The sequence below is a fragment of the Acomys minous genome (assembly GCF_964271855.1).
Source record: "Acomys minous genome assembly, chromosome: 1".
NCBI classification, from domain to species: Eukaryota; Metazoa; Chordata; class Mammalia; order Rodentia; family Muridae; genus Acomys; species Acomys minous.
In genome coordinates, this window is record NC_140483.1 from 38,337,501 (window position 1) to 38,352,856 (window position 15,356).

At 45.7% G+C, this 15,356-nt stretch overlaps 1 protein-coding gene across 5 annotated transcripts in view; it reads left to right on the forward strand.

The window, feature by feature from the left end:
• Positions 1-11,145, forward strand: part of CACNA1E (calcium voltage-gated channel subunit alpha1 E) — a 465,592-nt gene extending 454,447 nt beyond the window's left edge. For all 5 annotated transcript variants that reach the window (XM_084785552.1, XM_084785556.1, XM_084785554.1 and 2 more), the window contains 2 exons: positions 1,337-1,527; positions 2,940-11,145. In XM_084785552.1, coding sequence (XP_084641678.1) covers positions 1,337-1,527; positions 2,940-3,482 — 734 coding nt within the window. In that variant the 3' untranslated portion in view covers positions 3,483-11,145. The remainder of the gene's footprint in view (positions 1-1,336; positions 1,528-2,939) is intronic.
• The last annotated feature ends 4,211 nt before the right edge of the window (positions 11,146-15,356 follow it).

Here is a 15,356-nt window from a genome sequence, read left to right on the forward strand (position 1 = left end):
GGTTCTTGCATAAAGAGCTTGCTTGTGCAAGATAAGGACAGACTTCCAACCCCTAGACCTTACATAAAACTGGGGCACAGTAGTACACATCTATAATCCCAGCGTCCCTCCGTCAAGATGAACCCTGCTATTATGGGGTTTGAGCTATCATCAGTCACTAAAGAGATACTGTCTCAAACATGGCAGTGCCAAGCAAGGCTAAGAGCAAGTCCTCTGGCTTCCACATGTACACTGTGGCACACCTGTGCCCATATCCCACATGCACACAAACGGAAAGACTCCTTGTCAAAGTGCACTGCTGTGTCTGAGTTATCATCCTGAAACTGACCCAAGCCCCCTGTGCTCATCACAAACGCCAATGTGATTAGTCAAAATTCTCAATTAACTTCTTTACAAAACCACCAAGATTCCATAGGCATGTGATGGAAGCCACCCCGCCCCCCAAAAGGTGCTGAGCTCCACCACCAGCTTGTTTTACCCACAGTGTGGCCTGGAATCCTTTCACACACTGAGGTTCATTTAAAGCCTCTCTGTGTGTCTTACTCCACTTTAAAACAATAAAAACCATTACTCTCGTTCTGCCTACTCCACTGGGTCAGAAACCAAACTTGAAAACCAATGATCTTCCCCGTACTGAGAGCCAGCAAGTGGCAGCATTAAGACTAGAATGGAGATCCTTCTAGTTAAATCCCAGGGTTTTCATCCTAACGTTACATTAGATGGCCAACATTTCATTCATAGGACCTCCTTAATTCCTGTCCTGGTGCCATCTTCTCACAATCTGTGCGCAGGACACAGGTAACTCCTGAGCCATGTTGATAGCACTGGCAGAGACACTGTCCACTGTATCTGGCATAAAAGGAAGCAGAGAAAACAGATTTTGCTCCCTGATGTGTATCTTTTAAGTGGCACCTTGCAGAATTACTTGCTCATAAACAGGGAATTTTCTACCTTTTCTCTCCCATTTCCCTTTTAAGCCATCTTTTGGTCTGCCTGGAGAAGCCAATTTGGCCAGTTCAGGACGCCATGAAATATAAGGTCAAGGTGGTAGCATTGTCTGGTTTACAAGTGGCTATCGTCTCATGGTGTCCTCACAAGGTAGACAGCAGGGACAGTAAGCAAACTGTCTCTGGGGTACTTATCCCACAATAGGAGCCCCGCTTTCCTCGCACCATTCCATTGGAGGTTAGGATTCAATACTGAATTCCAAATGGACACAGTCAGGTCACAGAGGCTCAGTCCCTGGTTGGGATAGAATGTGTGGCTTGCAGTTCAGTGTCATCAAGCCCAAAGTTGCTGAGTGATAATAACCGGTTGTTTTCATCACCTCTCTCAGGCCACAAGTCTGACACTCACCGCTCAGGAGGCCGGGAGAGAGGCCGCTCCAAAGAACGGAAGCATCTTCTCTCTCCCGATGTCTCCCGTTGCAATTCAGAGGAGCGAGGGACCCAGGCTGACTGGGAATCCCCAGAGCGTCGCCAGTCCAGGTCACCCAGCGAGGGAAGGTCACAGACCCCCAACAGACAGGTAAACATGGAGAAGTTGAGCCTCTAGCAGGTCAGGGAAGGAAGGGTGCTGTACCTGAAAGCCTTCCATGGCCCTCGTATCAGTCTCTGGGAACTAAGAGCCCAATGATCACAAGAATTAACCACTGTACATGGCTATTCTGTGCTTACAGAATGAGAGGTGACAGGAACTTACAAGTAATGAGATTTCCCTCCCCGACCCCAAGAAAAACAGTATCTGGAAGCTAGTCCGTGCCTGTCCTCACAATCCTGATATACAAATTCAGCTACACTTAGGAACTAAAGATGGCGCTTGCGCCAAAAAGGGTGGGCTCTGCTGTGACCCTTGCCAGGATTTGCAAGTCAGAGAGCTCGATTTTGCTTACCTGTTATGCAGCCATCTCAGGAGAAAGAGCAGATCTCCTCCATCTTTTGCTAAGTTCTCAATCTATGCCTAAGAAGTACCAGCTGTGTGACAGTACTCCTTGACTCACTCCTCTCTCCCAGCCTTAGCTCTTATCAAAGTTCCTGGAGGCCAGAGGGGAGTCCCATTTGGTTTGGGGATGGTCAGCCAGGAACAAGCGAGCTGCTAAAGCAATTCTGAGGCACAGCAACTGAGACTTATTCACTCAGGGAACAGCGAGTTACAAACTGTACGGCAGAAAATCCCAGGGGTTTTTCTAGCACAGCAAATTCCTGGGACTTTGAGGAATCCATTGAGATTTGCTTAAAAGTCAAACCCAGAGTTCTACATCTGAAAGGACCCCACCCCAGAAGATTCCCACAGGTTTCACACACCTTGAGAGACCAGTGCATGAATCCATTTGCCACCACCTCAGCCGGGTCCTGTTGGGAATAGGCAGGGAATGCAGGTATGGCCCAAGGCAATAGATGGGCGTTTCAGCTGCAGACGCTAAGGCACCAAGGCACTGCTGACAAGGAGGCAAGAGTAAAAGGAAGGAAAGGAATTGCTTTTTCTTAGAACGTATTTCCCAAAGCAGTTTCCCAGGCAGGAATTCAGAGCATTCATTTACCTTTTGGGGAGTTGTTTTGCCTAGAACTTCAAGGTATTCCTGTATGTCCTTGTTATATACAGTTTCCATTTTTCTGGCTAGCCACCTGGGTGTTTATGGTCACAGTTGTGAGTAAGTCAGATCATATGCCCACATCTACCCTTCCTGCCCACCGCACACCCTCTATTCACCCCTGTCTGGCCCAACCTTCATCATTAGTTGACCTTGAATTCCAGAGACTTTCCTGTGTGGCAAAAGCTGAGATGCTCTGTCTAGATGGCATCTAATGCTCTACCAAGCCCTTGAAGGGTATGAATGTTCTCAAAGAGCTGTCTGCATGGGGTGTTGGGACCTCAAGAGGGCCCCCAAGTGGAGGTGCCACCTGCCTAATCTAATCTGTCCTCTTTCTTTTGTGACGCAGGGTACTGGTTCCCTGAGTGAGAGCTCCATCCCCTCTATCTCTGACACCAGCACCCCAAGACGAAGTCGTCGCCAGCTCCCGCCTGTGCCACCAAAGCCTCGGCCCCTCCTCTCCTACAGCTCCCTCATGAGACACAGTGGAGGCATCTCTCCACCTCCTGATGGAAGCGAGGGTGGATCCCCGCTGGCTTCTCAAGCTCTGGAGAGCAACAGCGCCTGCCTGTCCGAGTCTTCCAACTCCTTGCACCCTCAGCAGGGCCAGCACCCTTCCCCACAGCACTACATCTCTGAGCCCTATCTGGCCCTCCATGAAGACTCCCACGCCTCAGACTGTGGCGAGGAGGAAACACTCACCTTTGAGGCAGCCGTGGCTACTAGCTTGGGCCGGTCCAACACCATTGGCTCTGCCCCACCCCTGCGGCACAGCTGGCAGATGCCTAATGGGCACTACCGGCGGCGGAGGCGTGGGGGGCCTGGGCCTGGCATGATGTGTGGAGCTGTCAGTGACCTCCTGAGTGACACGGAAGAAGATGATAAATGCTAGAGGCTGCCATCCCCTCCGATGCATGCTCTTCTCTCACAGGGAGAAAAATCAAGACCAAATTGGGAAGCCAGTGCGGCCCGGGGGGGAGGAAGAGGGAGAAGGAAGATGGAGGAAGGACGCCATGCATCCTCAGAGAAGAGGAAGTAAAAGACAGATGGAAAAACCAGTCAAACCCACCAATTTGCATTATTTCCCTTTGCAAGATGGGCACTGCCATAGTCCTGCCTCTTTGCTGGGGAAAGGAAATACAGGAATGTGGGGGTTTATTCCCATGGGAGAAGGAACACGAAGGTGGCTTGGCTTCCCTTGCCCCTTCCCACTTTTCTGTAAGCTGCAGCAGGATCTGGCCGACCTGTGTCTAAGCTCACCCTGAGCAGCTGGGAAGACTTCCTGGCATCTTAATGAGGGAAGAGTGGAAAACAGTAGGCTAAGAATCTCCTCACCAGCTCTTGTGGGTTTTTTTGGCTGCCCCCAGGGCAACCACAGAAGCATCTCATGCATTCTCTTGGGGCTTGCTTTCCCCCAAAGAGACACAAGCTAAGTCAGGAGCACTGGATGCTGATGGGAGGAGGGAGGGAGGGAGGGAGGGAGGGAGAGATGGGCCAGAGTAGAAGGGCCCAAGGTGCTGTGGCAACAGCAGCAAGGGCTGGTCTGGGTGAGAGAAGCCATAGTCCAGCAAGCCCATACCATGAAGGCGAGGGCCAAAGAAACTAAACTGGGAGTGCTGGCGGGTTCAGTCCTAGACTCCGTAGGTGCTGTGGCAGGTAGGCTAGACAAGGAGGTTCCCCAGGGCCCACAAAGGTGCCTGTAGCTCTGGTAATGGTAATATTAACTCCAATAGCCAGGGAACCAACCCCAGTAGGGTTCAGCCCACAGCGTGGGAACCCCATGCAGTTCTCAGCCTTGGCCCCTTAGATACCAAAGGGAACCCCCAACAGGCGAGGTGGAGGGGGAGACCTAAGGGACTCTAGGCAGACTCAGCTTTCCAACAAGCATAGGGAGAACTCAGTATTGGTGACAGGGCTGTGACCACAGTGGGCTGGAGGCAGCAGGCCTCTGCCAAGGAGCAAGGCTAGTGCTAAGCCAGGCCCAGAATGGTCAAGTATTAGTAGCTACGTGTTCTCTGCCACTTCCCCAAATGGACAGGGAACACATCTGATGGCCACCATGTAGTGACTTCTCTAAAGATGAGAAAGATTAGTAGGCTGAAACAAGGGAATCCTCCCTAAGGACATCAGCCTGAGCATCCTGGCGAGAAGTCCTTGGGCCAGAAGCTTGTGCAGCTGGTTTGGGGTTTGGGGAGCCAGTCGATGAGGACGCTTTAAGGCAATATACCTCAGTTTTGACCTGGGCTGCTGCCTTTAGTAAAATGGCTCTGATGAGGCCCCCACGGTCACTGACCATTTCCTGGGCCAGGCCTGGACCTCATCCCTCCCTACAGTAAAAGATAGGTAGAAAACAGCCTTGGGCCACTGAGCCATTCTTAATCCCCCAAAACAGAAGCATCGAGGGGCAATAGGACCCTCCCTCAGACATTTCCATCAATAAAGTAGTAAAGAGCTCCATTCTGTGGAACGAATCACCCCTTAAGCCTCACCCTAGTATCATCAGAGTGGGTGAATGGATGCCTTGGAGCGGGGTATTGGGCAGGACTGCCCTCCCTAGCCTCTGCACAGGACCCTCTCCAGTCAGACTCAAGGACATTATGCTGACAGCTCAGTGGATCACTTCTTCATCCTCTTCCAGCCCAGGTAGAGTCCTCTGGGACTCTTGTGTAGGAGCAGTCTCTTTTCTTAGAAGGACCTTCTCTTTTCTTATGACGTCTCCTTTCTATTCTTCTGTCCCGTTCCTTCTAACCCTGGGCCGACACAGATGGAATGGGGTAGTGGCAGCAGCTCTGAAAAGCCAAGTTCATCCATGTGACAGCGACCATCTGCCACAGTCTTGCCTTCTCTTTTGAGTATCGGTGGAGCTTCATGAACCATGGCCAGCCCCAAACCAAAGTAGTCCTAGGACAGGGGACCGATGGGGCTGACAAACAGCCTGCCAACCCTCTTCCACCTTCATTGCCCTTTCCCACTCAACACAGATATGCTCAGGGGCAGCTGAGGTGATGAGCACGCTCCTAACGGCTGTATGTGATTGTTACATAAGACTGATGCTGGGCCTTGTGTTGTTTTTAAGGTTTTCTCTGCTCAGCCTCATTTCATGCCAAAGTGCTGCTATGGGCCTCTCTGTGTGCACAAAATTGCTTTCCTCTACCTTGGACATGCGGCTTTCCTTAGGGGAAAACCTGCAACAGGATAACCATTCTAAGCCAGCAAGCCTGCTGGATGACATTTGAGAAAGTCAATTGCAGAGATGTGTCATTGCCACTGTCCCCCAGTAGTGGGAAAATCGGGAGCTGGCAGTACAACCACCAGATATGGAGTTTGCCTACAAAGGATAGGATCACTAAATTTACTATGCCTGAAATCTTCCCACACTCTTGAATTACACACACACACACACACACACACACACACACACACACACACACACACACACACCACTAAATGAAGCATTGTAAAGTGATAAAGCTATTGTAGATCTGGTTACTTAACTGACCACCTGGTTTTTTTTTCTAGCACTGGTGAAATTATAAACATATTTCTTTATTCAACTTCCCCCAGGCTTCTTTCCCCTTGGACAACTATTACCCTTCATTAAGACCAGAACATAAAAAAATTTTTGTTAAGTGACAAACACATTATCACCGTAATCTCTGGTTTTCTGTTGCCTCCTAGTAAACTCGAATGCCACTCTTCTCCCTGATAGCTGACAAGACTTCCTCTCCTAGGTATCAGAGCCTGTGTCTTTTTCTTTAAAAGGAAGCTGCTTTCTCAAAGCCCATGTTTCTCTTTGCATCTTCTGGCACACAGCATGACTATTTCGGTGCAGAAAATCTTCTTGCAGAATTCTTTAGTCAAATGTCTCACCACCCTTACAAAAAACCCATTGGTCCTCACCACCTCAAATCAAGAGAGAAAAGATGAGAGAATATTAAAAGAAGAAAGGAAGCCACGCATGGAGGTGGTGTGACCATGTTTGCATGCCTTTTTGCTTAAGGTTTCAGGCAGATTGTCACATCCCTACCTTCCCATCTGCAGGAGGATACAACAGGCTTCAGATGGTAGGAGGTTCGAGCTTGGGTGCCCTGCACATCAGGAAAACCACTTGCTCATGAAGGGATGCTACCCTCATGGACCCACCAGGCCCCGCATGAGCCATGATGGTGATGACAGTTTGCAAGAGGAGGGAGTTACACCACACTTCTACCTGAGGAATCTACTTTTACTGTCACTTCTACTTTCTGCCTGTTCCTATCCTGAGGGCCCAGATGTGGTTTCCTGAAGCTGATTCCAGATGTTCTTCAGCTTTTTCCTCCCTTCACCCTGAGGCCACACAAAGAACACCCCACATTCCAGCCTTTAGTCGACATCTCTCTTTTCCACGGACATCTATACCCCCACCGCCACCCCCCACCACAGATTCTGTGTGTGAACTGGAGTGTCTTTGGGTCTGCCATCCCAGTCTTTTGTTTTGCTGCATGTTAGCACATCCTGAGATGGCTAAACCAAGCTTATGTAATGGATAGCTTCCTCTGCCATGCAGCTAAGGAATACTTCCTTCCGGTGAAGCACTGTATGGAGCTCACTGGGTGATCCTCACGAGACCATTCCAAATGAGATGTAAAGTGTGCGTGCAATGTCTGTGTACGCAATGGAGGCTCACTGCAGAGAAACTAGGTCTCTTTGGCGTAGTGGATCCAAGTTTTCAGAGTATCTGGGTGGGTGGAGCAGAGAGACGTTGGGAACTTCATTTCTCAGCTCAGTTATAACAGTGGTAAAGTCAACGTTATATGTAAAGGAAAGGCGGACAGGGGAAGAGAATGAAATTGTCTCCTGATGTGCTGAGACTTCCTGAGCCTTGAAACCTTTCACAGCACTTTCCATTATAACAGTGTCTTGTCTGTTATGTTGTAAAACACAGGCCCCAAGGCCTGAGGTCACTGAGGCAAAACAGCCCATTCCTCAGGAGGATTCTCAGTCCCACCTAGCCTGTGTGTGCCCTTCCCTCCAGGCCCCCAGAACATTTAACACATGAGGAGGAACAGGGAAACACTGTAGGGGGCTGCCAGGCAAAAGAGGGTCAGGTAGCCCTTTGCAAGTGGCCAGTCTCAGCATGATGGATTAACACCAGCCAAGAACTCCTAAGGAATCAGGTTCAGTTCAGATGACTTATCTTTAAATATCACCGTGTAGAGACTCTTCTTTTAACAAAGGCCAAGCAAAATTAACTTGGGGGTTATGACCTAACTTTCCCATGAATGTGATCAAAGGCAGCAGTAGCCATTTGCAGTTTTTCCTCTCTCAACCACTGAGAACATCCTGGCCAGATCTGTCCCAAACAGCAGCACCTGATACCTTCTCCACTGGCCAAAGGCTGGTATGGTGTTTAGTCAGTTGTCATTGGCTACACACATAGTCCATAGATGCACTGCATGGGAGAAAACGTCTGCAAAAGAAGAATTCTCTTTGCTTTCTTGTAGACATCTTTACCTTTCCTTGAATCTTTTTGTTGTCTTGGATTTTTTTTTCTCCATAATTGACTTGGTCTATGTCATGTGTATACCAGAGAAGTCACATGACACCAAGAATAACAAATTTACAAGTTGTCCCAATCTATCCCAAGGACCTAGAAAGCATCTCCGAACAGAGTTCAAGATAGCTCATTTAATGGCGGGGGGGGGGGGGGGGGCGGCTCTCAGCAAAGTAGAATAAGGTTTCTGGTAAGGTCTGACTCCCCCTTATTTTTAATAAGTTTTTTTCCACCCACACACTCCTGTCCTGCTATGTTAGAGGGTTAGTGTCCTGACCTTCTAGATGCAAAAAGATACTTTATAATAAGCCATGTAACTACTATGTAAATACATTCTTGGGTTTCAAGTTCTTGTTTATGAAGTTTTGAAAGAGTTGGATAGATAAAGTAGAAAGAAGTATTGAGATTAATGTTTGTTTTTATCTGTTCGGTAGTTTTTGTTTGTTGATTGCCTAAGTATTTTGTAACAGGCCTGCTCTAGGACAGCAAAGAAGGATAAATCTGTGTTCTACATGGTTCTGAATCTGCTTCTTTTCTAAGATTAATTTCTGTCAAACTAATGCTTTGATAACTGAGTCAAAAACCTGAAGTTACTGTCTCCTTCTGTTTCTAGTCCCACCCCCATCCCTTCTGTCTTGTTAAGTGGCCTTGGACTCTTATCTCCACGTATTCTGACTCTCCTCTTTCAAAGGTCTGAAAATATAACCTAGGCTTATGGAAAAAAAAAACTGCCTTCCCCACAAAATCAGTCAAAGTCAAGAAGTTATAAAATATAGGTTTTACCCCCCCCAAGAACATCTTTAACCAATGTATACAAAATGCATTCCTTGATAGGAAGATAAGTTTAAACAATATAGCAATCTGATAAATGAACATTGTAGGAAGCTAAATATAATGAGCTCTATCCAGGCTCCACAGATCATTTGTGCCTTCAGCAAGGACAACGCCTCTATTTTCTTTCTCTGGCTAGGAAAATTGAAATTCTTATGCTTGACTAGTTCATGCATGTATCGAGCGCTTGTAAGTTAATAATCACGAAGCACTTAAGTCTCCACATGCCAATTTAGAAAAAATTTCACTCATTATATCCCACCAAAGACTTGAGAAAGTCTTGGAACTTCCTAGAAGCCATATATATATATATTAGAAAACCCCCATTTTAATTGGACCTGGAGCTAAGAATTGCTTTACTCTTCTTGCCTTCTGTTTTTTATATTTCCTTATCATGCTAACACTCAAACTTCTTTTTGAAATCCAAGCTGCTTTCATTAATTAGAAAAGATGAGTTTTCCTTCAACAAGCTTCCTACCATCGTCTCCTCTTCGTGAACACATAAGTCAGAGAGCGAATTACCACAAGAGCACAGAAGACCTTTGCCAAGGTGTCTTCCCCAGCCTGGGTTGGAAATCTGAGTGAATCTTATCTCTCTCTCTTTTTTTTCCCTGCAAGCTTTTCAGAGAGTAGAATAGGTTGCTCTTTATATTATGTGAAGGAGATACCTGAACTTGGGCCAGACCACTTCCTCTTTGGTTCCCTCTGACACTGTCCCCAAATTAAAAAGGAGACAGCAGCCTCATCTGCTGTGTCTAACTTAGACTTGATTTGCAACTCAGTTGTTTTCCTTTCAGCATTTTTATTTCTTATAGGCAATGGCCTACATTGCCCAAGAACCAATGCTTAAAACAAGTATATCAAGGATATTTATGAGATGAGCAAGAAAATCACTTTATCAAAGTGCCATTAATCAATTTTTAAAATAACAGTAATATGAAGTGAGGGCTAAATAGTGTAATCTAACTGCCAATTAAAGTACACAGTAGCTCTGGTCTTAGTTACATTTGATATGAAGTTATAGACCATTAAGCAGATCCCAGCGGGTTTAGTGAAGACATAGGCATTGGGTTTTAATGGCTTCCATAGGGGCATACACTTAGACTGCAGGTTGAACTTCAGTCAGTGTTTTTTCTATCCTGGTGTTTTGTGCACAATCCAAAATTTCTACAAAGCCACCCTAAGTGCTACAATTGCAGAGGAACTTCCCTCTTGGTGGCATTAGAAAGCTGTCCAACTCCTCTCATACTGAGTCCAAAATTTGGAATTCACCCAGAAAAACCAGCAGAGGAGAAACACTTAATGTACCCAGTATGTCTGCCATTTCATACCTGGGGTGAGTGAGTACGGAGAGAAAGAGCAGTGCTACTGAACAAAGACAAAATTGCCATGGGAGATATAAAAAGCCCTGGGAGAGGACAGGCTTTAAGATGTTTGGCTTTTGGATCCCACTTTTTACTTAGATGTGGGGTAAACTCTTTAGCCTGATATTGGATTCAGGGGGGTTGGTTTTGGTAAACTGACATGGATCCTCAGAGAATTAGTAGATACAAGAACATCCTTTCCAGACCTGAACAGATGAAGGGTGAAAAAAAAAAAAAAAGAATCCCAAAGACAATCTGTGACTCCAGTAATTTATATAGTAAGCCAGTGTTGGAGAGGCAACATCAACCTTCCTGGTGGCGTATGTGCCATAGGGGAGGAAGAAAGCCCTATGACTGGACAAGAGCTGTGTTGTCAGGAATAGATTTCAAATATCAAGGTGCGCTGGTACTAACCTCAAAGGCCAACATTGTGAGAAGGTGATGACACAGTGTCTAGGCCATCCCCTTTGTCCTTTGGGATGCAAGGATAGGGCCATGATCTGATCCTTGAAGATGACCATGTAGGATGGGGTCAAGAGGAAAATTGGGTGCTCTGCCTCAGGTTGTAAAAAAATGCTGCCACCCACATTAAGTATATGTGAGTCAAAACCATGAGCCACCCCCTTAAGGGCAGCATCCACTGGGGTGTATCAGCCTGACACTCCTGCAGCGGTAGTGATTGTATAGCAGCCAACGCTGGCCCACCCAGAGCATCGGCGCATCTCACCTAAACGCCGGAGTTCAGCAGTGCATGTTGAGCAGGTGGATACCCTGTAATATAAATGCTCGTTTGGATCCAAAAGGAAAACCATTAAAAATAAAAGAAAGATGAACAACTTTATTGTTGGGGGGGGAGGTTCAAGGAAAAGTAAATAAAACCTTGTTGTAAAGAATCAATTGGCCCTGATGCCCCTTACTTCTCTTGCTTTTGCTCTTGCTGATGAAATAGTTATGGGAAACAAAGCCTGGCCAGGAATTGGGGAACAGGCTTAGGAGTCATGGCAAGTCAGGGTCTGTTTAGCCCCTTGTGAGTACTTTCAGATATTCTCAAAGTTCCCAGGATATGATGATCCTGGAAAGTTCTCTTTCTATTAAAAATGAATTTTGCCTTGGAAGAAAAGAAATGAATTGCCCTACAAACGTATTCCTAAAAACAAACAAACAAACAAACAAACAACACCAAAAAACAAAAACACTCAAGTTTTTGCACAAGGGAATATTCTATCAGGGGACGTGACTAGCAGAGCAGTCACTTGTATGGAGCCATGGGCTTTGCAGCTAGGGAACTCTAAGGTGCCTCCATTTGGAAAGAGGAAGCTGGCTGCTCCTCAGGGCTCTTGTGAGATGCTCTCTGCTCTTCCCGTCTACAGTACTTCTCACTCAGATGCTGTGGTCCTCTGAATAAATGAGGGAAAGAACACGCCTAGCATCCACGGGTCCATTTGCTCTTCCATTCTAGCCAGATTGGCCTGTCTCATTCCCTGGGCTAACACCTTTTTCCAATCCTAAATATATTATTTAAGTTGAAGATAATTCTATTTTTGGTTAGATAGAAATTATCATTTCAGGATATATTTCTATGTTTTGATCGAAGATCTTCTTTTAAGTCTTGAGATACCAGTTTTATTAGGTAAAACTTTTTTTTCTTGTGGCTGAACTTTTCAAAAATGTGATGTGCAGCCATCCACCCAAGTTCTGGAGGCTGGCTGCGAAGTCTGTACATTCACAAACAACTTCCTGTTTTTTCCAATCATATTCTAATATTGATTCAACCATGACTTGAATTGAAACCAAATTTGTCAACCTGTTACATCATAGTGATATGACATGACACAATGTTTTCTTCAATGAAAGATTTGTAAGGAAGTTATGTGAATTGGTGGTGTTTTTTTTTCCAAATTCTTTCTAATCTGTAACCCGAGTCCATATACTTTCACAGGCTAATGATACTATGAAATACATACAAAGAAAAAAGATGCTATTCAAAATTTGTCTCTAGATTCTACACCCAGCCTGAGTTTCTAGTGGTTTCATGTATACACTATATTCCACCTTTATACACTGCTTCTAGAATACCACAGCCTAACTTGATGTACATACCATGTTTTTTTTTTTTTGCTATAGACCTACAGTAATTCCCAAACAAAAGCCCCTTAAATATTTAAGCATCTAAATGTGACCTCGCATACCTCTAGCCCAGTACTCAGGAGGTTGAGGCAAGAAGACTCAGAATTTGTGACCAGCTTAGGCTACACAGTGAGATCCTGACTTTAAAAAACAAACCAACTGCCGGGCGTGGTAGCACACGCCTTTAATCCCAGCACTCGGGAGACAGAGGCAGGTGGATCACTGTAAATCCGAGGCCAGCCTGGTCTACAAAGCAAGTCCAGGACAGCCAAGGCTACACAGAGAAACCTTGTCTTGAAAAACCAAAAAACCAAAAACCAAAAACCAAAAAAACAAAACAAAACAAAAAACAAACAAAAAAACAAAAAAACCCAACTAAAGCAAAACATAATCACAAAATATTGGGACTAGTCACGAATGCATATGGCTTTAGGCCATCTCAAAACATGAGAAGCAACAGAAGAAGGAAAAAGGAATAAAATGCTAGAGATTATGAGTGCAGGTGCTTAGAATGCCCACAGAGTGTAAACCGGGTACCAGCATTATTTTTACTGTGTATCTTTGAACAAGTCCGTATCTTTAAAAGCAAATGATGATAACAGTAACTACTGCAAAGGCTTGCTGTTTGGAATAAGTGATTACGTATCACGAGGACAGCCAGGTACTTCCATTCTCCTTCCCTTCCTCCTCACCACACAGAGGTGCATCCCTCAGACCCACCACCCTGTGAGCTGGGCCTCTTAGGACCACATTCCAGCCAGAAAATGGTGCTGGCTGGGTAGGTACTTCCTCTCAGTTAATGAAACAAAGGCGGACGGCAATTTGATCGTCCATGGAAAGTCGAACGAACAAAAGAGCTTTGAAAAGCAAGCAAATCATAATTATATAACTATTTTTAAATACTCCCTCCATTCTGGTCTTAGAAAGAAGCCCTAATTTGCTTATTCTCCACTTCTAATTTCCATATTCATTTAATAACAAAATGGAAGAAACATTAGTGGGAGATAGTAATTGTAAAAGTAGCAATAAAGTTAACGGCAACATTAAAAACAGTGTACACACATAAGCGGCAATATTCAAGGCAATTTAAAAATGTCAAGCAATACACAACAGCATGTGGGTAAACTATAAATCCAAGGTCAATACTCTGACTTTTTTTTACTCCATTTAAAGAAAAGGAAAAGAGAGAACTGCACAATAATATACCTATAGTCCTAGCACTAGGGAAGCTAAGGCAGGAATATCACAAGTTTGAGGCCAGCCTGGGCTCTCTAGTTTGAGGCCATTGTAGGATACCTAGCATAATTCCATCCTAGCCTTCCATTCCCCCACCTGCCACCCCTACTTCCAACCCCGCAAAAAGAATAGGAAATAAAGGAATCATTGAAAAAGTCAGCCCTAGGTGAACCATTAAAAAATGATTATAAGCCAGCAATTCTGTAACCAAATCCATCGTTTACTCCTTTATAGACAATTGCCAAAAGAGTATTAAGGACGCTGCAGGTAAAACAATGTGAGCCCATCCAGGGAGAGGACTCCACTGCCCTCTGTCCACTCAACATTTAAAACCATCTCTGTGTATAAAATAACATAATTACAGCCTTCATTGCAGCGCATAGGAGCCATAAGCCCCAGGATACTTGAGCAAGAAAGAGGCTAGATACCAGCTGTGACCTGAACTATCTCTCCTTGCCTGAGCCACACGAGATAAGAACAATTGTTTTGTTTTCCAGCAGTCAATAACATCTCCTCTTGAGGTGGCCTTAGTGACCCTGCTACAACCATTCCAAAGAGAAACACCTGAGAGGGGCCTTCTGTTAATGTGTCCAAGGGATGCCTTTTGTACTTTTATCAAAGCTGTGGCTCACCGCCTTTGAAGAAGGGGAACTCGGGATCTCAAGTTCTGCACATCTTTCAGCCTCACCCAGTACCTGCTTACAAGCCCTGCACCAGGCTCAGGAAAAATGAGGGAAAGCTAGCCACTAAGCTGGCCTACTTGCATCAGAAGAATTCAGTGGGAGGGTTGTGATCAAATAGGAAGACCCAGGTTGGTTTCTTGACATAGTGGATACAGCAGTGTGCTTGCTCTGCTCCCAAATCAGATGCCTCGATGCTAATGAGAAAGCAGTGTGTACAGCTGCTGTGGGGCAGGGAAGAGAAAAGGGGCACTTCATATAAATGTGGCTGGCGAAGACGCCGATGTACGGCCAGTAGCTAAACCTCTGTTACACATTTTAGTGAGCCAGCCATATGATGCAGCCCCCAATTCTTGACCTTCACAAATGCACAATGGAGATGAAAAGGCCAGCCTTGCACGGTTTCCTTTAGGCCTGGAGATCACATGCACTCTGTGTCCGACTAGTACTGTGCCAAGCCCATTGTAAGCATTCGCTAAAACACAGCTGCCATTCGAAGTCCATCCACTCCTTTATCAGGTAGCATTGATTAATCACTAACTAGTTCCTACTACTGGGACTTAAATAACAACCAGGCCAGGTGAAGTGGCATCCTCTTTTGTCATCAGCCCATCGAAACCTACATAAGAATGCTAGGATACAGGGAAGCCTCTAGGAGTGACTCAGAGTCCCAAGTGGCCTTGGGGCCGATGAGGGGATGGCTCAGTGGGTAAAGGCACTTGCTGCACAAGCCTGATTACGTAACCCCTGCCCCTGCAGGCCACAGAAAGACGGGGTGAGAGCTACCCTCTGACTTCCATACGCATGCCTGAACTGTTACTCACAGAGCAATTATAAAGTTTTGTTTTGTTTGGTTTGGTTTTTAAGGAGTAGCTTTTGGGAAAAACTAGTATTTTGAGAGGAAGCATAAAAAAACAACAGCAGAGATTTGCTGGGGAATGAAGGTAACAACGGGAAAGGTACAGGAGAAAGTAGCTTTCTCTGTTCCCAAATCA